This window comes from Bison bison, unplaced genomic scaffold, assembly GCF_000754665.1.
Source record: "Bison bison bison isolate TAMUID 2011002044 unplaced genomic scaffold, Bison_UMD1.0 scf7180017864324, whole genome shotgun sequence".
Classification (NCBI taxonomy): domain Eukaryota; kingdom Metazoa; phylum Chordata; class Mammalia; order Artiodactyla; family Bovidae; genus Bison; species Bison bison.
The window spans coordinates 11,980,511-12,006,466 of record NW_011494896.1 but is presented as its reverse complement, the minus strand read 5'-3'; the positions used below and the strand labels follow the sequence as shown (position 1 = coordinate 12,006,466).

The 25,956-nt window shown below is 38.4% G+C and overlaps 1 protein-coding gene across 1 annotated transcript in view; it reads right to left on the bottom strand.

Annotated features, from left to right (window-relative positions):
* Positions 1-25,956, bottom strand: part of LOC104998192 (glycerophosphodiester phosphodiesterase domain-containing protein 4-like) — a 129,215-nt gene that overhangs the window by 59,354 nt on the left and 43,905 nt on the right. Inside the window, 6 exon segments of the mRNA XM_010853257.1 lie at positions 15,363-15,445; positions 15,805-15,950; positions 16,738-16,815; positions 17,656-17,749; positions 17,821-17,919; positions 22,744-22,803. Of these exon segments, the coding sequence (XP_010851559.1) occupies positions 15,363-15,445; positions 15,805-15,950; positions 16,738-16,815; positions 17,656-17,749; positions 17,821-17,919; positions 22,744-22,803 (560 nt within the window).

The following is a 25,956-nucleotide window of genomic DNA, read 5'->3' as shown; positions in this document are numbered from 1 at the left end:
GGTCATTTTGTTGTTTTTGAGATTGCACCCAAGTACTGCATTTTGGACTCTTCTGTTGACTATTCTTGCCCACAGTAGTAGATATAATGATCACCTGAATTAAATTCACCCATTCCAGTCCATTTTAGTTCACTGATTTCTAAAATGTCCATGTTCACTCCTGACACCTCCTGTTTGACCACTTCCAATTTACCTTGATTCATAGACCTAATATTGCAGATTTCCTATGTTCTTTACAGCATTGGACTTTAATTCCATCATCAGTCACTTCCACAACTGGGTGTTGTTTTTCTTTTGGCATCACCAGATGGTCAATACCAAAATGAGATTGATTATATTCTTTGCAGCCAAAGATGGAGAAGCTCTATACAGTCAGCAAAATCAAGACCTGGAGCTGACTGTGGCTCAGATCATGAACACCTTATTGCAAAATTCAGACTTATATTGAAGAAAGTAGGGAATCCACTAGACCATTCAGTTAAATTAAATCCCTTACAGTTATACAGTAGAAGTGATAGATTCAAGGGATTACATCTGATAGACAGAGTGCTTGAAAAACTATGGACAAAGGTTTATGACATTGTATAGGAAGCAATCATCAAGACCATCCCCAAGAAAAAGAAATGCAAAAAGGCAAAATGGTTGTCTGACGAGGTTTTACAAAGAACTGAGAAAAGAAGAGAAGCTAAAGTAAAAGGAGAAAGGAAAAGATATCCATTTGAATGCAGAGTTCCAAAGAATAGCAAGGAGAGATAATAAAAAGCCTTCTTCAGTGATCAATGCAAAGAAATAGAGGAAACAATAGAATGGGAAAGACTAGAGATCTCTTCAAGAAAATTAGAGATACCAAGGGAATATTTCATGCAAAGATGGGCACAATAAAGGACATAAATTGTATGGACCTCACAGAAGCAGAAGATATTAACAAGAGGTGGGAAGAATACACAGAAGAACTATACAAAAAAGGTCTTCATGACCCAGATAACCATAATACTGTGATGATTCACACAGAGCCAGACAACCTAGAGTCTGAAGTCAAGTGGACCTTAGGAAGCATCAGTACGAAGAAAGCTAGTGGAGGTGATGGAATTCCAGTTGACCTGTTTCAAATCCTGAAAGATGATGCTATGAAAGTGCTGCACTCAATATGCCAGCAAATTTGGAAAACTCAGCAGTGGCCGCAGGACTGGAAAACGCCCAGCCTCCGTTTTCATTCCAATCCCAAAGAAAGGCAATGCCAAAGAATGCTCAAACTACTGTACAATTGCACTCATCTCACATGCTAGTAAAGTAATGCTCAAAATTCTCCAAGCCAGGCTTCAGCAATACGTGAACCATGAACTTCCAGATGTTCAAGCTGGTTTTAGAAAAGGCAGAGGAACCAGAGATCAAATTGCCAGCATCCGCTGGATCATGGAAAAAGCAAGAGAGTTCCAAAAAAATACCTACATCTGCTGCACTGACTATGTCAAAGCCTTGACTGTGTGGATCACAACAAAGTGTGGAAAATTCTTCAAGAGATGGGAATAGCAGACCACCTTACATGCCTCCTGAGAAATCTGTATGCATGTCAAGAAGCAACAGTTAGATCCACACATGGAACAACAGACTGGTTCCAAATTGGGAAAGGAGTACATCAAGGCTGTATATTGTCACCCTGCTTATTTAACTTCTATGCAGAGTACATCATGCAAAATGTCAGGCTGGATGAGGCATAAGCTGGAATCAAGATTGCTGGGAGAAATATCAATAATCCCAGATATGCAGATGACACCATTCTTATGGCAAAAAGCAAAGAGGAACTAAAGAGCCTCTTGATGAAAATGAAACAGGAGAGAGAAAAAGCTGTCTTAAAGCTCAACATTCAAAAAACAAGGATCATGTCATAGTAAATAGATGGGGAACCAATGGAAACAGTGACAGACTTTATTTTCTTGGGTTCCAAAATCATTGCAGATTGTGACTGCAGACATGAAATAAAAAGATGCTTGTTCCTTGGAATAAAAGCTATGACTAACCTAGATAGCATATTACAAAGCAGAGGCATTACTTTTCCAACAAAGGTCCATCTAGTCAAAGCTATGGTTTTTCTAGTAGTCAAGTATGGATGTGAGAGTTGGACCTTAAAAAAAGCTGAGTGCCAAATAATTGGTGCTTTCAAACTGTGTCATTGGAGAAAACTCTTGATAGTACCTTGGACTGCAAGGAGATCAAACCAGTCAATCCTAAAGGAAATCAGTCCTGAATATTCATTGAAAGGACTGATGATGAATCCAATACTTTGGCCACCTAATGTAAAAAACTGACTCATTGGAAAAGACCCTGATGCTGGGAAAGATTGAAGGCTGGAGGAGAAGGGAACAACAGAGTATAAGATGGTTGGATGGCATCACCCATTTGATGGACATGAGTTTGAGTAAGCTCCAGGAGTTGGTGATGGACAGGGAAGCTTGGCATGCTGCAGTGCATGGGGTTGCAAAGAGTCAGACATGACTGGGCAACTGAACTGAATGGAACATTTTATGTTTTTTTTTTCCCATAATTTTTAAAAATTGAAATAAAATAAAGGCCACCATAATATATTCCCCTAGGAAACCAACACAGATGACATTTGTTTTTCTGGTGAATAAGTATATCTAAAAGTGGAAAGATGCAGAATTAAAAGTACATATGTTTAAAACAGTCATATCTATGTTACTAGTACTATGCTTAAGAAACCTGTGTATTTAGATATGTAAAATAGATAGTCAATGGGAATTTGCTGCATGGCTCAGGAAACTCAAACAGGGGCTCTGTGTCAACCTACAGGGATGGATTGGGGATGGAGCTGGGAAGAAAGCTCAAGAGGGAGGGGGCATATATATGGCTGATTCATGTTGAGGTTTGACAGAAAATAACAAAATTCTGTAAAGCAATTATCGTTCAATTAAAAATTAATTAATTAAAAAATAAATCTTTGGGCATTTAATATTTCAGGTAAATTTATATTTGGGCCCATTTTACCTTTGTAACTTCAATTCAAAATGTTAAATAGAGCAACTGACTGAGATTTATGATTATAAAATAAAATCTTACTACATTTACAAAATAATTTGAAAGATGTAAAAGCATTAAAGTCAATATAGTTTTCATCTAATGTGTTAGATTTATATGAATTACTTAAGTATTCTGAAAAGATTGAAATCAGACTACTGGGTACCTAAAAATGAAATATATTAAATTTATAACTGCAGTTTAAAACTAAAATGGCTGTAAGTTAAATATTAAAAAACCATTTAAACTTTCAGCTCTGTTTTTGCATGGAATAAACACAACACTGCTTAGGAAGAGAGGAGTCTCTGGGCTGTAGTGATCCTGTATTATTCTGGGAAACAGGTTTTTTAATATTATGCTCTTTGTAAATAGAAGCAACATTAAAGTACATTTGGATGCTTATATGCAAAAAAATAATAATAATAAAAAAGAAACAAAAATAAAATAAAACATCTAAAGTATTTAATTAACTAAAAAGGCCATTAACTACTTTTCAAAAGCTCTCAAATAAAATGTGAGACTTACAGAGGAAAACATCAGCTGAACACACTTTGACATAAACCACAGCAAGATCCTCTAGGACCCACCTCCTAGAGTAATGAAAATAAAAATAAACAACTGGGACCCAATTCAAGTTAAAAGCTTTTACACAGCAAAGGAAACTATACACAAGGTGAAAAGACAACCCTCAGAATGGGAGAAAATAATAGCAAATGAAACTGATAAGTATTAATCTACAAAACAAACAAGCAGCTCATGCAGCTCAGCACCAGAAAAACAACAACGCAATCAAAAAGTGGGCAGAAGACCTAAACAGATATTTCTCCAAAAAAAGACTGTAAAGACAACAGATGGAAAATAAACAGGAAAATTTTATTATTAGAGAAATGAAAATCAAAACTACAATGAGGTATCACCTTGCACTGGTCAGAATGGCCATCATCAAAAAGTCTACAAACAATGAATTCTGGAAAGAATGCGGAGAAAAAGGAACCCTCTTGCACTGTTGGCAGGAATGTAAACTGATACAGCCTCTACGATGAACAGTATGGAACTTCCGTAAAAACACTAGGAATAAAACTATGATATGAGCCAGCAATCCCACTACTGGGCATAAAATCTTAGAAAACCACGATTGAAAAAGACACAGGCATCCCATATAATTGAGAGGACAGTGCTGACTTATCACAGGTCCTCAGGAGGTACTTCTCTCTCTTCCCCACCCCTCCCTTAAGCATACACACACACACACACACACACACACACACACACACACACACACACCCAGCCTGACCATAATACCTGTAATCACTGGCCATTCCCCAACACTTAACAATTTTAGTCCTCTGAGGATTTCAACCATTTGTACATTTTTTTTTCATTTTTAAAAAATACGTTTATTAGGCTTGTATTAGGTCTTAGTTGTACATTTTTAAATTACCACCTAGGTCCTTTCAGCTCTAACCTGTAAACTTTGAGCATATTACACCTCTTTGTTTCTTTTTCTTTCACTACTTTTAATCTGTTTTCCTCTCATTCTAGGTAAAATTCAGAAAATGAAAAAGAAAAGAGTTCATCATTGTCCCCTTTAAGTTCTTGCTCCCAGAAACATTTCCTGAAATTCACTGGCCACATACACATACACATGTGTACAAACATTCAATAGCTAGGATTGGGAAGCAACCTAGATCCTTTGACAGATGAACGGATAAAGAAGCTGTGGTATATATATATAATAGAATGTTACTTAACCGAAACAAGGAACACATTTGAGTCAATTCAAATGAAGTGGATGAACCTAAGAGATTGTTATACAGAGTGAAGTCACAAAAAGAAAAACAAATATCATATATTCATGCATATATATGGGATCTAGAGAACTGGAACTGATTAACCTATTTGCAGGGCCACAGTAGAGAACAGACTTTGTGGACACAGTGAGGCAATGAGAAAGTGAGACAAATTGAGACTCTAGCATTGACACATATATTTTACTATATGTAAAATTTATAGCCAGTGGGAATTTGCTGTATGATACAAGGAGCTCAAACCTGGTGCTCTGTGACAACTTAGAAGGGTGGGATGGGGTGGGAGGTGGGAGGGTCATTCAAGAGGGAGGGGGCATATGTATACCTATGGCTGATTCACATTGATGTATGGCAGAAAGCAAGACAAGATTGTAAACCAATTATCCTCCAGTTAAAAATAAATAATTTTTAAATGTGGCTAATATGGTAAGTGAATGTTTACGTTTATAAGAAATTGCCAAACTATAATTCAGAGTGGCTACACTATTTTACAATCCTCCACAATATATAAGAGATTCATTCAGCTGTCTGCATCCTTGCCAGTATTTTCTAGCCAATATATTTTTTCCAACCATTATATTTGTGTGTAGTGATACCTTATGACTTTGCTTTTCTCTAATGGTTAATGATGTTACCCATATTTTCATGTTGTTGATTGCCATCTGTGTATTTTCTTGGGTGAAGGGCCAAGAAAGCATTAGAAGCCCCCTTTATAAAGGGCTTGTTTCTTTACTGTTCAGTTGATAGAATGCTTATATTCTGCATACAAGTCCTATGTTTCATATGGGTTTGCAAATATTTTCTCCCAGTCTGCATTTTGTTTCTTCACAGGGTCTTTCAAAAGACAAATGTTTATTTTCATAAAGTTTAATTTTACAATTTTTCTTTATGGAACGTGTTTGTAGTGTCATATCTTCACCTAATGCAAGCTCACAAAGCTTTTTTTTCCTATGGTTTCTTGTCAAAGTTTTGGAGTTTTACATTTAGATCTATTATTCATTTTGAGCTACTTTTTGTATAAGGTATGAGGTAAAGCATGAGGTTCTCCACTACTCTCACTTCCAAAACGGAAGTTCAAGTGTTCCAACGCCTTTTATTAGAAAGACCGTCTTTATTTTACTGATCTTCAACCTTTGGTTAAAAAAAAAAAAAAAAACACATACACGGGTTTATGTACTGGGATCTGTTTCTGTAATCCCTATCCTGTTGAACTGATTTGCATGTCTGATTCTTCTCTATCACTACCTTGTTCAGATTACTGTGGCTAGACAGTATGTCTTGAAATCACACAGTGTGATTCCTCTAACTTTATTCTTCTTTATCAGTATTGGTATAGCTATCCTAGTTCCCCTATCTTTCCTATAAACTTTAGAATCAGATTGTCTGGGGTTTTTTTTTAAGCTGATGGAATTCTTTTCTGTTTAAAAATTTCTATTTTGAGATAACTGTAGATTCACTTGGGTTTGTAAGAAATAATACCATGTCAAAAATACAATATTGAAGAAAATAAGAAGAAGAAAAAAAACAAAGTCACAGAGTGAAGTAAGCCAGAAAGAAAAACACCAATACAGTATACTAACACATATATACGGAATTTAGAAAGATGGTAACGAAAATGTGAGACAACAAAAGAGACACAGATGTATAGAACAGTCTTTTGGACTCTGTGGGAGAGGGAGGGGGGCATGATTTGGGAGAATGGCATTAAAACATGTATAATATCATATAAGAAATGAATCGCCAGTCCAGGTTCGATGCAGGATACAGGAAGCTTGGGGCTGCTGCACTGGGAAGACCCAGAGGGATGGTATGGGGAGGGAGGTGGGAGGGGGGTTCAGGATGGGGAACACGTGTACACCCGTGGAAGATGCATGTGGATGTATGGCAAAACCAATACAATATTGTAAAGTAAAAAAAAAATAATAATAATAAAAATAAAATAAGAAAATTTAAAAATTTAAAAAAAGAAATAATACGATGAGATTTCCCCAACAGTAACGTCTTGACTATAGTCCAATGTTCCAAGGAAATAGATATTGATAAAATCACTGATCTTATTCAGATTTCATTAGCTTTACATGTACTTGTATGTGTACATGCTCATTTTATCACATGGACAGATTCAGGTGACAACCACCACAGTCAAGAGGCAAAGCAGTAAAGATGTGAGAGCAATTTTTATCATTTATAGCCACAGCCACCATGCTCTCTCCCCTTCATCATTCCAGGCAACCACTGATTTATTTTCAATCACTTAATTTTATCATTTTGAAAATTATATAGTAAAGAAAGCATATAGTATGTAACCTTTAGAGGGTAGCTTTTTTCATGCAGCACAGTTCCCATGAGACTCATCCAAACTGTTGCATGTATCACTAGATCACTCCTTTTTATTGCTGAGTACTATTTCATGGTATGGATATAACACAGTTTGATCATTTACCTCTTGAACCTCTTTTTTTTAATTTAAATTTATTTATTTTAATTGGAGGTTAATTACAATATTGTATTGGTTTTGCCATACATCAACATGAATCCGCCACCGGTGTACACGTGCTCCCCATCCTGAACCCCGCTCCCACCTCCCTCTCTGTACCATCCCTCTGGGTCATCCCAGTGCACCAGCCCCAAGCATCCTGTATCCTGCATCAAACCTGGACTGGCGATTCGTTTCTTATATGATATTATACATGTTTCAGTGCCATTCTTCCAGACATTAAAAAGAATACATTTGAATCAGTTCTAATGAGGTGGATGAAACTGGAGCCTATTATACAGAGTGAAGTAAGCCAGAAAGAAAAACACCAATACAGTATACTAACGCATATATATGGAATTTAGGAAGATGGTAATGATAACTCTGTATGCGAGACAGCAAAAGAGGCACAGATGTATAGAACAGTCTTTTGGCCTCTTGAACCTCTTGAAAAACAATGGGGTTGTGCAGATATTGCTCATTATAAATAAAGCTGCTATGAACATTAACATAAAGCTCTGTATGAACATCAATTTTTTTCCCCCTCTGGAATAAATTTGCAGTAGTGTGATTTCTGGGTTGTATGGTAAGTACATATTTGGCATTTGAAGAAAGTGCCAAACTTACCAGAGCAGTTATACCATTCTACATTTTCACCAGTAATGTGTAAGTGATCCAGTTTATCCACCATCATTAGGAGATATCACTATTTGTTAAACTTAGCCATTCTGATAAGTGAGTAGTGATAGAAGTTTTCATTTTCCTAGTATCTAATGAAGTTGAACATTTTTTCATGTGCCTATTTGCTATCTGTGTATCCTTTTAGGTAAAGTGATTGTTCATGAATTTTCTAACTGGGTTGTTTGGAATTTTTTTATCCTGTTGAGTTTCAGTGTTTCCTATATATTTTAGATACAAGCCTTTTGTCAGATACATATTTTACAAATATTGCCTCTTCATCTGATACTTTTCTTTTTGTCCTCCTCAAAAGATCTTTCACAGAACAGAAGTGTTTTACTTTGAGATCCCTTTATGATTTTTTTTTTCATTTCATGGATAGTGCTTTTGGTATAAAGTCTAGGAACATTTTGCCAGCCCTACATCCCAAAGATTTTCCCCACTTTGGTTTTCTAAATATTTTTTAATTCTATATTTTGTGTTTAAATCCATAATCAATTTTCAGTTTTTGTACTTATTTCCCTTCTAGACCATGAAGATTAGATTGAGAGTCACTTTTATTGTTTCTGATGTCCAGTTGCTCTGGGACTCCATTGAAAAGGATGTTTTTCTTCCAGTGTTTACCTTTTTTTCATTGATATTCATTGTGGTAAAATATATAAAACATAAAAGTTGCCATTTTAAGAGCATTTTAACTATTCAATTCAGTGGCACTGCTTGCATACACAATGTTATACAAACATCAATACTATCTATTTCTAAAACTTTCTATTACTGCAAACAGAAGCTCTGTAACCATTAAGTAACTCCCCAGCCCTCGATCCCTCTCTCCTTTAGTTTACTTTCTGTTTTTTCTAGTTTTACTTTAGTTTACTTTCTGTCTCTATAAATTTGCCTACTGTAGATATTTCATACACACAGAGTTATACTGTATCTTTTTATTTCTAGCTAGTTTCACCTTAGCGTATTGTTTCCATCTTCCCTGATAGCTCAGTTGGTAAAGAATCTGCATGCAATGAGGGAAACCTGGGTTCAATCCCTGGGTCAGGAAGGTCCCTTAGAGAAGGGAAAGGCTACCCACTCCAGGATTCTGGCCTGGAAAATTCCATGGTTGCAAAGAGTTGAACACAACTGAGTGACTTTCACTTTCACATTGATTTCAAGGTTCATCCATATTGTAACAACCCTGTCGTAGCAGACCTTATCCATTTTTATGGCTGAATAATATTGTTTTATATATATATATATATATATATATACACACCATATTTTATTTATTAATTCACTTGCTGATAGATCCTTGGTTTGTTTCCAACTTTCGGCTATTATTCACTCTGAAATCCAAGATCATGATTTACCCTTGTATTTTCTTTTAAGAGTTTTATGCTTTCCCCTCTTACATTTATGTCACTGATCCATTTTGAGTTCAGTTCAGTTCAGTCGCTCAGTCGTGTCCAACTCTTTCAGTTAACTTTTATGCCTCACACTATATATATATAGTGTGAGGCATTGGTCAATGAATTGCCCTGCATCTTTGTCAAAATCAAAAGGCATCAAGAAAATGAAAGAGAACTCACAACAGAATGAAATTTTTGCAAATCACATGTCAAACACAGGAGACATTCTCTTTAGCTCATGAATTATCTAGAATTGGGTTTGTTTAGTTACCGAGTGTATGGAGATTTTCTTATTAACTTTGTTATTCATTTCTAGTGTGATTCTGTTGTGGCCAGAGAATTCATTCTGTATGATTTCAGTATGTTTAAATTTGCTGAGGGTTTTTTTTTGGGGGGGGGGCAGGATACAGTGTATATTATATGATTTGCAGACACTGGGAAAGAACACATCTTCTGCTGTTCCTGCACTGAGTTTTCTATCAGTGTCACATAGATCCTGTTGGCTGATGGCATAGTTCAGCACCATCTTGTATCTTTAGTAGTTTTGTTTAGTCTTTACATCAATTACTAAGAGAAAGGTGGTGTTGTTCTCAACTATAGTTATAGGCTTATTTATTTCTCCTTTAGATTTGTTGCATTTGCTTTATGTACATTGGAGCTCTATTCTTGGGTTCATACACATTCAGAATTGTTATGTCCTCTTGATGAATTTACTGTTTTAAAGTCATTGTGTAATGCCCCTTGTTTCTTCTGTTTTTCTTTGCTCTGAAGTTTACTTTGTCAAATATTAATATAACTACTCCATCTCTGACTTGTATATTTTTTCCATTCTTTTATTTTAATCTATCTATTTGTTGCTTTTCATTCACTAAGTCACGCACAACTCTTGGGCTATAGTCCATGGGGTCACAAAGAGTGAGACATGACTGAGTGACTAAGCACAGAGTGAGTCTTAGGTACTAACTTTGTCAGATATTTGTCTGGGTTTCCCTGGTGGCTCAGATGGTAAAGAATCTGCCAGGAATGTGGGAGACCGGGTTCAATCCCTGGGTTGGGAAGATCCCCTGGAGGGGGGAATAGCTACTCACTCCAATATTCTGGCCTGCAGAAATCCATGGACTTCTCCATGGGGTCGCAAAGAGTCGGACACGAATGAACAACTTTCACTTACTTTGTCCAACTCTTTGCATCCCCATGGACTACAGCACACCAGGCTTCCCTGACTTTCGCCATCTCCTGGAGTTTGCTGAAACTCGTGTCCATTGAGTCAGTGATGCCATCCAACCATCTCATCCTCTGTCGTCCCCTCCTCCTCCTGCCTTCTATCTTTCCCAGCATCAGGGTCTCTTCTAGTGAGTTGGCTCTTAGCGTCATAATTCTCTGTTAGAGAAATTTTATGATAGGTGCTTTAATTTTTTTTTAAGAAAATAATTCCAACACCCCTTTCTTTTGCTGTTGACATCTATTAATTACCCTTTCTTGCTCAAGTTGAGATTTTTATAAGTTTTGGTATGATGAAAATTTTTGATCATATCCTAGCCATTAAGAATATTTAGAGATTCTGGTTCCTGTTGAAATTGCATTTAACAGTTAGTTAACCTATTTTGGTTCAAAAATACATGTCCTGGTTCATGCTTATAGGCTGTGGTTCAAATTACAATTTAGTTTTCAAAGAGGCTTTGTAATGCTTCTCTAGTCTTTATGTACTACCCAGAGGTCAATCTAAAACATGGATGGTATTCCAAACCAATGTTTAATTATTAAATCTTCTACTCTGTTATGTCTGTGTAGTTTCACATACATGTTATATGAAGAGCTGCACAAGATTTATATACAGGTTTTTAGACTTCCTTTCTCCAGTATGGTAGTGCCTCCAAAAATTAAATACAGAATTATTGTGTGATCCTGCAATTCCACTTTGGGGTATATACTAAAAAGACTGAAAGAAGGTTCTTTAAAAGATAGTTGTACGTTCATGTTCATAGTAGCATTATTCAAAATAGCCAAGAGGTGGAAGAAAACCAAATGTTTTCAGCAAATAAATGGATAAGCAAAATGTGGCATATATATATATACATTAGAATATTATTCAGTCTAAAAAAGGATGGAAATTCTGTTGCATGCCACAACATGGATGAACCTTGAAGACATTATGTTAAATTAAATAAAACAGTCACAAAAAGATAAATACTGTATGGTTCCACCTATATGTGGTATCTAAGATAGTCAAATTCATAGAAACAGAAAGTAGAAAGATGGTTATCCAGAACTGAAGAAGAAGGAAAGGGAAGTTGTTTAATGGCTACAGGATTTCAGATCTGCAAGACAAAAAAGTTTCAGAGATTTGTTTCGCAGCAATGTGTATATACTTAACATTACTGAACTGGATACTTAAAGACGTCTATGATGGTCAATTTTATATGCTTTTTAACAGAATTTTTTAAAAAGAAGGAAATTCTGTCATCTGTTTACAGTATAGATGAATTTGTCATTCGGCAAATGACAATTTGCCTGGTAGCTGAGCTGGTAAAGAATCTGCTTGCAATGTGGGAGACCTGGGTTCGATCCTTGGGTTGGGAAGATCCCCTGGAGACCGGAAAGGCTACCCACTCCAGTATTCTGGCCTGGAGAATTCTATGGACTGTACAGTCCATGGAGTCACAGAGTTGGAGATGACTGAATGACTTTCACTTTCATCCCTTTGGGCTTCCCTTGTAGCTCAGCTGGTAAAGAATCCACCTGCAATGCGGGAGACCTGGGTTTGATCCGTGGGTTGGGAAGATCCCCTAGAGAAGAGAAAGGCTACCCACTCCAGTATTCTGGCCTCGAGAATCCCATGGACTGTATAGCCATGGGGTCACAAAAAGTCGGAGAAAACTAAGCGACTTTCAGTTCACTCATTTTCAAAGTGAAAGGAGTCAGACATAGAATAATGTTGAACAATTATATGAGATAACTAAAATAGTTAAATTTATAGAGAAAAATAGGATAGTGGTTGTCAGAATTTGGGTGGAGGGGAGATGAAGGAGCTTTTATTGAACAGGTACAGAGTTTCAGCTTGAGAAGATGAAAAGTTGTAGAGACGGATGGTGGTGACGGTAGCAAAACAAGGTGAATATACTGAATGTCATTAAACTGTACACTAAAAAGTAGATTGGGCTGCTCTGGTGGTAAAGAATCTGCCTGCAAAGCTAGAGATGTGGGTTTGATCCCTGGGTCAGGAAGATACCCTAGAGAAGGAAACAGCAATCAACTCCAGAATTCTTGCCTGGGAAATCTCATGGACAGAGGAGCCTGGTGGGCTACAGTCCATGGGGTCACAAAAGAGTCAGACATGACTTAGTGAGTAAACAATAAAAAAAGTAGATAAATGTATATGTATACCAGATTCACCTGAAACTAACACAACACTGCAAATCAACAGTGAGTGCTAAGTCACTTCAGACATGTCAGACTCTTTGCAACCCTACGGACTGTAGCCTGCCAACCTCCTCTGTCCATGGGATTCTCTAGGCAAGAACACTGGAGTGGGTTGCCATGCCCTTCTCCAAGGCATCTTCCCAACTCAGGGATTGAACCCAAATCTCTTAAGTCTGCTGCATTGGCAGGTGGGTTCTTTACCACTAGCACCACCTGGGAAGCCCAAATACACTTCAATTAAAACTGTTTAATGGTTAACATGGTAAGTTTTATGCTAAATATATTTTACCAGAAAAAAATCACTTTCTCTAGAAAACGTCTCTCAGTAATCCTCCCTCTACTCTTAAGTGGGCAGAGACCGGAGAGTACCACCTCTGACATAAGGGCAGAAGTCATTACAGGGATCTGCTCACACCCTTCAGGGCCACAGCCTCAAGCTGTGAGAGAGAGGAGAGTGCTTTTCTGTGGTGTTGCCCTGAGTAGGACAGGTATGGTCAAAACATTTATAGCCTGCTGGGTGACCCTAATGCCAATTGTCTGGCTACAAAAAGCAGATTTTTGTGAGGCTTTTTTTTTTTTTCCCCTATGCATCTGTAGGTGTTTCTGTACAGGTCTCTTCAGAGGTCATGTCAGGATATATGAGGAAAATAACAAAATAACCAACAGGGAAACTTGCTTTAATACTAGGAAGTTCCTTCAGTCTTACGAACCCAGGCAGTCCACCTTCATTTCTTCACCTTTCAGAGTCTTTTGTCAGAAGTTTGGTGAATTTTTTCCAGTTTTTAATTTTTTTTTTCATGTGTTTGTAAATCTTGGAAAGAATAGGGTAGAATGTGTAGAAGTTCTAATAGAGCTACTTGTGCATTTCCACAGTCCTGTTTTCCTCTTATATTAGTTAACAACTTTTTACTACTTAGTAATTCTTGATATTACATTTTCCTGTTCTAGGTACTGCTGTGGTATTCCTGTTCTGGCTAGACTGAGTGATATGCAATTTTTATTAATGATGAAGTGTAAACTATGACCATCAATATGGATGATGGAGGTATGTAGAAGTAGACTGGAAATGAAGACATCAACACACAGAGAAACTAAAGTGTTGGGAGGATCATCGACACTGAAGTTGAAGTCACAAGACAAGAGAGAAAGTCCATGTGCCAGGAGCTCACTGTCTCAGCACCATGACCACATTAGGTCATGACCATGAGGCACTTGCACAATGAACCTAGAAACTCTGAAAGAACATCCAGTTTCAATCTGATTCAGATAGCTTGCATGGAACAGCTGGGTAACATCACTGTTAGGTAATGTCAAGAGCCCTAGTCTGGGGTCAGGAAATCTAGTTCTAATTCTGGCTTTATCATGTACATTCTATCCTTACGTCCTCAGCAATACATTTCTCTTCTTTGAATTCAGGCTCAAACCACAGTTCTTCACTGTGAAATAGGATGTTCATTTCTTTCCCGTTTGCCTCACAGAAGCCTGGAAAGGGAGTAGTACATGCCACATTCTCTAATATAACCATCTGATGGTTCGTCTCTACTTTCGGCTGCCCAAGGACATACATTCTACAGAAAAGCATGGGATTTGTCCTCGTCCCTGCTAGGATCCAAGTCTTCCTTTGTTGTCCCTTGGACATTGCTAGAGCCTACTGCCCAAAGCCATGATGATTCTCCCTCACAGATTCTCAGATAAGTCCTTCTAAACAATAAGCTAATCTGTTCTCTAAAACCTACCATGGCTGCCCAGTACACATTTAGGGATCTCTGTGATCCAGTCTCAGCCAGCCTTGCAGCCATACCTTCCCCTTCACATAGGCCCCTCACGTCCCCAAAGTGGACTACTCTTGGCATCCATACAGAGCAGCTCACGGATCTACAAACTTGCTATTCCTCCTTTGGATGCCTTTGACTAAGCTGTTGCCTCTGCCCAGAATATTCTCATTCTCCACCTCTGCTTGGGAAAATACTATTTTTCCTTCAAGGCTCAACCCAAACACTGTTCTGAGCACACAGATCATTTTTCACAAAAGAGGTGGCCTCTTCCTCCTCCACTGAGGTTCCACTGCATTTGCCTTACTCTTCTCTGGAAGGCGCTCACCACAAATGGTCCTATACTGTGTTTATTTGTAAACATGCCATGTCTCTTCACTGACTGCAAACAGCTCTTAGGCACAACTCTGTCTCACTCATCTGCCTCTCACTAGCACTCAGAAGAAGGATATATTAGGAATACAGGTGATGCCTAGGAAATGTTAAATAGATTGCTAAGGTAGGGCACAGAGGTAAGCTGCAAGCATGTTTGCAGGGAGGACAAATTTGAGCTATGTGTGGAGACTATATAGAGTGTGTGATTTATAAGCCTGTGATTGAGAATGTAGAGATGCAGAGACATGGTTTGTAAAGGAGAAGTGATTCATGTATTGTGTTATGTGTAGATGTGCCAGGAGAATAAGGGAGAAACTCCCAGGGCTTGCCCTCTCTACAGCTTGGGCAGGCTGGAGTCATCCACTGGTCTTTTCTCCTCCCACCCTGGTCCCTTCTTTCCTACCTTATTTGTACATCACTCTCCAGTCCATGGGCCCCATATTCAACAGCTTTCTCAAAGGACATTATGGTATTCTCAGGCCCCAGCTGTGGAAGAAAAGGACATCAGGCCTTTAATCTCACAGTCTTTTCTGCTGACATCCCTTTTAGGGTAGGGAGGGGGCCCAGTAAGAAAAGACTTTAGGAAGAGAGTTTGGCTCCCTTGGCTCTTTGTTCAAATCTGATTTGGAGACTCTGCTCATCTGAGGCAATGTCACTGAGACACAATAAAGACAAATGGACAGAGAATTGGGTACCTGGGTTCAAGTCAAATCTCTACATTTAACTCTTTTTTCTTGTCATCTCAAGTCAACTCCTTTACTTTTCCAGGGAGTTCCAAGGATCTGATGTGCCCTCCACACCCATGCACACCGGTACTCACCAACATCCATCATGCTCAGACCTACCATGGGTGCACCTCTATGTCCGAAGAAGTTTGGCTTGGGCCCTAATTTATCCTTCTCTTGAACTCAGGCAGAATAAATCCCAAATGGCACCACATAGAGACACAAAAGTATAAGAACAAAGGGCAACCCAATAGCCACTTGTAAAGCTGAAAAAGTTGGAAGGAGAAAGTGACAAAAAAGAAAGGAAGAGTGGAGAACCATCCCAAGCAAGTAACTATCCTCAAAAGAACAGTAAGTAAATACTCAGTACATGGGTTCGCTGCATCTGTAGACTCACTGATTTACTGTCAATTTCTGTCACATCCCCGTATTCTTTCAGTGATTTGAAAATGAAAAAAGTGTTATCCAAATAAAAGTTTATTATTAAGTGAAAATTATTACAAATGCAAATTTACAAAGGAATGAATTGTACAGGAGGTGAAAAGGAGAGGGAATGTTAAGGAATAACTTCTAAGAAGGAGGAGGAGTTTGGTTGGTTCTGAGAAAGCCCTCAAGCCCTTAAAGGTCAGCCTAAAATACCCCGTATTGAAGACAGGGAGTGGTAGTGGAAGAGATACTAGTTGAAAGATATCCACATTCAAAGCCAGAATTTACTATTTTCTAATTTTGTAACTCAGACACATTGTTTAACCTCTTTGGGTCTTCATTTTCTTCATTCTGAATAATGGCGCTATTTTGCTACTAACATCGATCTCATATAATTGATTTGACAGTGTTGACTTGTCACAGATCCTCAGTATATAATAGATACTTCTCTCTTCCCACCCCTCTTTGAGACACACACACATACAACCTGACCATAATACCTGTTATCACTGGCCATTCTCCAACACTTACTATTTTAGAGGATTTTTACTCTAAGGATTTTACCAATTTGAACATTTAAAAATTACCACCTATGTCACTTTCAAATTTAGATCTGCCAGCTCTAACTTCTCAATTTTGTGTGCATGTTACACCTCTTGTTTCTTTTTCTTTCAATACTTGTAATCTGGAATCTTCTCATTCTAGCTAAAATTCAGGAAATGAAAAAGAAAGAATTCATTATTGTCCCCTTTAAGTTCTTGCTCCCAAAAAAAATTTCTTAAAATTCACTGGCCACGTACACATACCCACATGTATGAATACCTAATGGCAGCACTATCAGTTAAGTTTTTATCTTTCCTGCACTCTTGCACAACCCAGGCAACAAGCACTCCCTATCTAACCATCAGTAAAAAAGAGAGACAGAAAGCCCTCCTAGTTTCTCAGTAAAGGCGCTGAGAGATAACTCCATTCTCAAAATAGTTTCACATACAGCTCTGATTCTTTGTTTCCATAATATTAGGGCAAAGAATGGAGAGGAAACAGGGGCAGAGGGAGACATTTCTGCTTCTGTGGAAGTCCTCAGATGTGACAGGAACTCACCAGGGACTGCTTTGAAGGACTAAGATGTATCCAGGGGATATCTCCACCTGTTTCTTAAGTTGAAAATAGTAGTATTGGAATACAACCTAAAAGAACTATGACTTGTACCATCATTGTTCAAAAAAAATTAAAAATTTCCTCTACCCTCCCTAAAACTACTCCAATTTATTCCCAGGCAGTCAACCTGTAATAACAGGGAGGAAATTCTCATTTTTCTAGAAGGAGAATCCTTCTTTAGAAGAAGGTATGTTTGATCAGAGAAATGCTATGACAGTCCATGTAGGGCTGTGAGTTTCACCAGAAGGAGCATGCCTAAGTAACAAGCTAAATGAATTTCAAAAAGTTACAGTGCTGGCTATTTACCAAGCTTATTTGGTTAAGTGAAGTACACTCGCTAAAGCCAGAGCTGGAAGAATCAGGAAAGGTTCCACCCACAGGACATACCTTCTCCTTCCAAATGGATCACGTAGATGGCCACAGGCCACGAAAGCAAAACCATCACAGATATGCTGCTCAGGTGTATGTAGGGAGCAAAGATCTGGGAGAAAATTCAAAAGTCAGCCTAAACACATCTGGACAGACAGGGCTACAACTAAGGATGGTGCTTACCTGCAATGACAGCCCAATGGTGAGCCACCTGTCTTTCCAGTAAGTTAATAAAATCCATAACAAAAGTGAGCAAAACAGAATTGTTATCAGAATCAGGATCTGGGGAAATAAAAAGAATACCTTGACTTCTAAGCACTAAACTTGGATCAGAACTGTCCTTGGGAAACATATGTACTCACAATTTCAGGGACCTCATTACCTCATCTTTTTAATCTAATCATTCCTTAACAGTGAAGTGAAGTCGCTCAGTCATGTCCAGCTCTTTGCCACCCCATGGACTGTAGCCTCTGAGGCTCCTCCATCCATGGAATTTTCCAGCCAAGAGTACTGGAGTAGGTTGCCAGTACATGGATCTAATAATTTACCTTCCTTGCTGCTTTATGCAGCATGGCTGAAAAAAAAAAAAAAAGCCTACACAGCTATGTGGTCTGATTCCTTTACTGATTTATTATCTCCATGTCTGCTTGGCCCTCAATATTGCTTGGCAGGTCTCATTCAGTTTCAGAAATAAGCATTACAAATATTCAGGTTTTTTTTAATATGACTCAATACAATCTCAGGTAAACAGTATTTTGTTCAATATGTTTTCCCCAAATAGACTATAAGTTTCATGAGATCAGGGATGATATTTGTTTATGATTATATATTTGGTGTCTTTAGAATGTCTGACACAGTAAATTTTATATAAATATTTGGTGAACAGATGAAAAAACCTGCTGCCCAGAAAACTATATTTAGCCATAGTAAACACTGAGACCAAGAAGATATAATTTTAACTTCTTCCCTTCAAATAGAGAATTTTCTATATCTGTGTTGCTCCTAGACAGTGCTTGGTTTCCTCCCTTCCATAATTCTGTATTTTAATAACTCACAAAATAACTCTGGGTCTTGCTGCCTTCAATGGTTAATTTTTCAAACATTTAAGGAAGAAATATTTCAACTTTAACAAACTCTCCCAGAGAATAAAGAGGGAATTTTCTCTAACTTGTTTTTTGAAGCCAACAGGGACATTATAGGAAGCAAAAACTACAGTCCAAACTCTTTTATATATAGATCCACATAGAGGTGAAAATCTTAAATAACTTATCAGCAAAAAATGCATCACAATACAAACTTTAATAGACAAATCAGACTCACATGAATCTCATGTGATTCTGTGATCTTACTCAACACGAAGCTTTACTAATGATTTAAGGCATTAAGCAACTTAACACACATGCACACACACACACGCAAGGTACAGATTAAACAGTTTTCCTTGGAGAAATCTGTGAAATGCAGGTACTCATATAAAGGTCTTTCCTCTCTTATATTAGGATACATTCTGGTCTGGGACTTAAAATGTGAGGTGCGTTCTAAGCAAAGTATGTGGAAACATTTCTCCACAGAAGGAATCTTTGAGTTATGGTGGATCTTTTTCTCATATATTCCATTAACTATACAACTCCAGCCAGCCATGCCTCCCACTTACAAATCTATAAATTCCAGGTTTATTTATTGCAAGCAACCTAGATACAACAGGTTAGAATCCTGTTGTATAGACATTTTCATAGATAAGGACTATCTATGTATTTTGGCTAATAAATATCTTTAGTACATTTATTAGGAGGTTGGGTTATTAGCTATTTATAAAGAGTTTTGATTGAGATCATTCATTGCTCTCTGAACATGCCTAGGCAGAAGGGAATACACTATTAGGCCTGGTACTAATACTTTCCTCCCAGATTTCTTCTTCTTTTTTTTTTGGTTTAGTTATGTGATTGCTTATTTATTTATTTATTTTAATTGGAGGTAATTACTTTACAATAGTGTTGTGGTTTTTGCCATACATTGACATGAATCAGCCATGGGTATACATGTGCCTCACTATCCTGAAACCCCCTCCCACCCGCCTCCTCACTCCATCCAATACTGGAAATAGAACTGCCATACAACCCAGCAATCCCACCGCTATGCATACACACCAAGGAAACCAGAACTAAAAGAGACACGTGTACCTCAATGTTCATTGCAGCACTGTTTACAATAGCTAGGACATGGAAGCAATCTAGATGTCCATAGGCAGATGAATAGATAAGGAAGTTGTACACATACACAATGGAATATTACTCAGCTATAAAAAAGAACGCATTTGAGTCAGTTCCAATGAGGTGAATGAAACTGGAGCCTATTACACAGAGTAAAAGTAAGCCAGAATGAGAAACACCAATGCAGTGTATTAAAGCATATATATAGAATTTAGAAAGACAGTAACGATGACCCTATATCAAGACAGCAAAAGAGACACAGATGTAAAGAACAGACTTTTGGACTATGTAGGAGAAGCAACGGTGAGACAATATGGGACAACGCAGGTTTACTCTTTTCACACCGAAATTCCAAGCCCTAAAGAAACTCCCCTGCCAGGAAGATTTAAAGTTAACAGGTATAAAGGCCTAACCAAATTAGTTATCTAACAAGGGTATTTCAACTCTTCTCATATCCAGTTTCACCACTTTTCATTGGCTATGGATTCATAACAGCAATTAGATCACACAATACCTCAAGAGATGAAAGCATTTCAACAAAACCCTGTAGAAAATGTGTAAGAATGAATTCAAAGGATGCTAGCCAAGGAGGAGGAAAATGTAATATTAAGGATGCTAGACAAGGAGAAAATAAAGTAATATTAAATCAGTCTGGATTTATTGATATGTGTGCATTTATCAAAGACTCTGAATTCAATATACCAGCATCTAGGTATTATGCCTCCAATATTCTTGCCTAAAGAATCCCGTGGACAGAGGAGCCTGGTGGGCTGCTGTCTATAGGGTTGTACAGACTCGGACATGACTCAAGCAACTTAGAATGCATGCATGCATGCATTGGAGAAGGAAATGGCAACCCACTCCAGTATTCTTGCCTGGAGAATCCCAGGGACAGAGGAGCCTGGTGGGCTGCCGGCTATGGGGTCGCACAGAGTTGGACACGACTGAAGTGACTTAGCAGCAGCAGCAGCAGCAGAACCAACTTAGCAGCAGCAGCAGCAGCAGCAGCAGGTAATATGCATCTCAAAGAGGTTCTAATTGCTTGGTTATCTGAAACTTTGGCTCAATAGTAGCCCATGCTTTACAAAATTAGGATGCCAGCAATTTCTTGGTGTAATGTGGAAGAAAAAATCCAATGATTTATTTAGAAAAGGTTTCTGGAATGATATTAATATCACCTGTGATAAGCTAACCTGCTTCATATTGGGCTCTATGGGAGGTTTCAGAAGACACTGAGAAACACATTGGTGAGGAAATTGTCAGCATCCTTGAAAAGCACTGGAGTGGCCATGCTTTATGCCTGGATAAAGGTGAGAGGTGCTGCCACAGAAACGGGCTTCCTGAGTTCAAAGGCAATGATGAGATTCTGCTGTGGCAGAAGCCAAGTAGCAGTGCTGACTGCCAGAGGCAAGGTATGCATGGTTTCTGTAATAGACACAAGCCTGGAATGGTAATCAGAATGGTTTAACCCACAGGGACCCTTGGTAGTGACAAACTGCTCATGGTGTCCCAACTCCAAAACCTGCAGGAATCTCAGTAAGGCCTATAGGTTCAGTCTTCAATTTCTTGTTTCCCTGTATGAGCCTATGACTTTAATTTCCATTCATCCTAATTCTTAAGTTTATATATTCAGTTCATACTTCCCTTTTGAGTAAAAGGAAATTTAAGGCAACCACTCAGAGTTTGACATGTTCCTTGATTTGAGAAAACACAAAGAATGTTATCAAAACCATGCCTGAAAAAGTCTATAAATAGCAAGAGGATGTGCTGGAGATGCTCAAGCCCATGGCAGAACTAGACAAGGGAGGAAATGTTGGAAATGACCTGCATGTCTTCAGATGTTGGGTCAGTGATGCCTCCTTCTTTATACCAGATATGGATCCTTTGTTACTGCTAGTATAATTTTATTTTTAATTTATTTATTTTTAAAAAGTTTTATCAGAATATAGTTGCTTCACAATGTTGTGTTAGTTTCTATCATACACCAAATTGAATCAGCTGTATGTAGACATATATCCCCTCCTTTTTGGATTTCTTTCCCATTTAGGTTGCAACAGAGCACTAATTAGAGTTCCCTGGGCTAAAAGGTAGGTTCTCATTAGTTATCTAACTTATACACAGTTATTAATAGTGTATATATGTCAATCCCAAGCTCCCAACTCATTTCACCCACTTCCCTTCTAGTGTAATTTTAAATGGTTCCAAACTAAGGGATAGTCAAAGGACCTCAACAAAGAAATTTCAGGGAGTATAGGAAGACAAGTATTGAGTGTACCAAGAGAGTTGCAGTCAAGGTTCTCAGTGGTAAGGTGTTTGAAAATACGCAAGGAAAAATCCACAGGATTAAGAGCCAAAAACTGCATCTACTTGGTCCTGATGAAAGTAACTCCTCCTTGTGGGACTGTGTTCTTTCACCCTGTCGCTCCTTCCCCTGATCCATACACTGGAATAAAGGTAAAAGACAATCATACTCTTTCCATCACTGCAGGTTTCCAGGCCTGGGTCATGTGAAACAGGGGAAGGGAAAAGTCTCATAAAGTTTGAGTTCAGTCTACTACGATGAATTGAAATTCTTAGTGACTGAAATGAGAAAGTTCTTGTGACTCTAAAGGACTGGGAAAATAATGGAGCTTGCTCAAGATTTTATGGGGATAGACAGAACAGAGTCACAGAGTGAGTTTTAACATGGAGTAGTGGGAAAAAATTAAGTTTGGGTTCAGTTTGGTTGGTAATCCAGTTTCATCTGTTGGAAACTGATTTTAGTTGAAACAGTGTAACCAGATTGCTTCTTTCTAAGGGAGGCAAAGAAAGGGGAAGCTCTGCATTTAACCCTTGGCGCCAAAGAGGCACATTCAGTCCTGATCTCAGGTCTCCTATGAAGATTCAAATGTCTTACCTTATGATACCAGTGCAGGTATAGTTGATTTTTTTCCCAACACAACAAAAATCCCAGTACCTGAAAAAACAAGAAAGAAGAGATTGTTTTGAAATCACCAAGATACTACGCGAAACACTGTTCTGAACTCAAAATTCCTTACACAGTCTGGATTATCTTCACTTCTTGATGCTATGCTAAGTCACTTCAGTCATGTCCGACTCTGTGAGACCCCATAGACGGTAGGCTACCAGGCTCCCCCGTCCCTGGGATTCTCCAGGCAAGAATACTGGAGTGGGTTGCCATTTCCTTCTCCAATGCATGAAAGTGAAAAGTGAAAGTGATGTTGCTCAGTTGTGTCCGATTCTTGGTGACCCCATGGACTGCAGCCTACCAGGCTCCTCCGTCCATGGGATTTTCCAGGCAAGAGTACTGGAGTGGGGTGCCATTGATACACCTGTTCTTTTCAGCATCTAAGAGATTGCCACCCCGTCCCTCTGCCTAAATAGCTCTCCCTCGCCATGCTACTGACCCTTCAAACACAGTTCACATGTCACCTCCTAGTCGTAACTTTCATCAGCAATCCAGAGAGAATTTATTATTATCTTCTCTGGGATTCTGTGACAATCAGTACACTGATATTCCTGAGTTCCTACAATTTTCTTTTCCCTGTGATGGAGCTTATTAGTGGTATTACATAGAGACACGAGTGAGGGAACAGAGGTCAGGAGCCAGCCCTTCCAAGGGTCATTTAAAATTTCTTTTTTGGGACTTCCTTGGTGGTCCAGTGGTTTAGAATCTGCCTTGTTATGCAGGGGTTTGATCCCTGGTAGGGGAACTAAGATCCCACACACAGAGGAAAAACTTAGCCACACACCACAGCTAGAGAGTTCATGCACCTCCATGAAAGATCCTGAATGATGAAACTAAGACCCAAAGGCAGCCAAATAAATACATAATTTTTAAAAGCTTTTTTGTTACAACTGTTAAGCATTGTTGTTAACATAGGTATAAGTCAGTAAATCTAGATTAGATTTGAACTAAATCTAAGTCGTCACCAAGTCAGTGTGGAGACGCAGATTGAAAACTGGAGTCTTCAGATGCTTATGATATTAAGAATTTGACTGTATAAGGCATTCACCTTTTTTTAAAAATAATTTTATGGATATGATTTTATTTGTACTTTGGTGGTGGTGGTTTAGTCGCTAAGTCATGCCTGATTCTTGAGACCTCATGGACTGTAGCTCACCAGGCTTCTCTGTCTATTCCATGCAGGAATACTGGAGTGGGTTTGCCATTTCTTTCTCTAGCAGATATTTCAAACCCAGGGATCAAATGTGGGTCTCCTGCATTGCAGGCAGATTCTTTACCAATTGAGCCACCAGGCCATTTACTTGTACTTAATCAAGCTTTATAAAATGTCAATTTATTAACTATCTCATTTGAAATAAATAATTCTCATTTGAAAGAAGAAACTGAGGCTCAGAAGAGTTATATGACTTGGTCAAGGTTACAAAATAACTTAAAGATAAAGCAGAAATAGAATTCAGGTCTCCTCTGTTGTTGCTACTGTATCCAAAAAGAGGTAGCCTAGAGTACAAGGTTGTTTAAAAAAAAAAAAAAAAACATGGCTTATTGGACACTGGAAGTCCATCTTAGAAGTTACCTAAACCATTTTATTTTGATTATGTATGAGTGCAGTACAATTCAGTGGCCAGATTCTTGCCCCAAACACATCATTCATCTGCATTTTCCTCATTAAAAGTAAAAGGTTCTCACTATTTCTCTCTACAGACACCCTCCATGCAATGACTTTCAGAATGATAATACTAGAAATCTGATTTATACCATGTGTCTTAGCATACTTTTCAGGCTTTCTAAAATCTATCCCAAGCCTATTGTTTTAGTCAGATACTTCATTTTTCTTCAATATCCTCTACATGCTAACAGTACAATTCTTCCCTCTTATCTAGTCAAACCCCATATATCCCTATCTCTGTCTTGCTGAATCTGTCGTGAAATTCCCATGATCTTGACTTTCTTCCCCACTCCCATAAACACATGTCTAAATCCAACATCCTTTCAAGATGCCCCTCCTGTGCCACCTCTTCCTCGAAGCATCTCTTAATCCTCTTGACTGAAGGTCTTCCTTCTTAGAACCCAGAACTTTTTTAGGTCTCTCTAATGACAATTATGGACAAGGCAATGGCACCCCACTCCAGTACCCTTGCCTGGAAACTCCCATGGACAGAGGATCCTGGAAGGCTGCAGTCCATGGGGTCACTAAGGGTCAGACACGACTGAACAACTTCATTTTCACTTTTCACTTTCATGCATTGGAGAAGGAAATGGCAACCCACTCCAGTGTTCTTGCCTGGAGAATCCCAGGGATGGGGGAGCCTGGTGGGCTGCTGTCTGTGGGGTCACACAGAGTCGGACACGACTGAAGCGACTTAGCAGCAGCAGCAGCAATAATGACCATTATAATGCTCTGTCTGTGTTGGTTATTTTTGTCTATGACTTACTTCCCTAATCGATTCTAAACTCATTGAACTAAGGAGCATTATAACTTTCTCACACCTCTCTATTTGAGGCACCCTGTATGAAAACAAAAATTACACCTCTTTGTTCTCTGCAACCTCAGTACTTATCACTCATATAATGATTAATACATTTTGCTGAAATAAATATTTATGCAAATGGAAACTGATTTAGGGGTTGGGTTCTTTAGTATCAGACAGGCTATCATTGGGGACAAGGAATCATGGAATCAGAGCAAGATACTTGTGTCCTATTTTCAAGTGGGCACTGAAAAATTCCAGTAACCTAAAAGTTAGTCTTCCATAAGCTTTCCACTTCTGCAGGCTCCTCTGCTGCCTGGTCTCAATTTTTTCATACTAGGTGACACTACTATGTCCAGTGTGAATTTCTCACACTACATGACACTACTATGTCAGGAAACAGGCGGTGTCTCTATTGCATAAAGATATTTGCTAAAATGTACTTGAAACCTGATCAGGGGACTAGCTGTTTTTCTGGAACTCTCTTGCTTTTTCCATGATCCAGCAGATGTTGGCAATTTGATCTCTGGTTCCTCTGCCTTTTCTAAAACCAGCTTGAACATCAGGAAGTTCACAGTTCACATATTGCTGAAGCCTGGCTTGGAGAATTTTGAGCATTACTCTACTACCATGTGAGATGAGTGCAATTGTGCAGTAGTTTGAGCATTCTTTG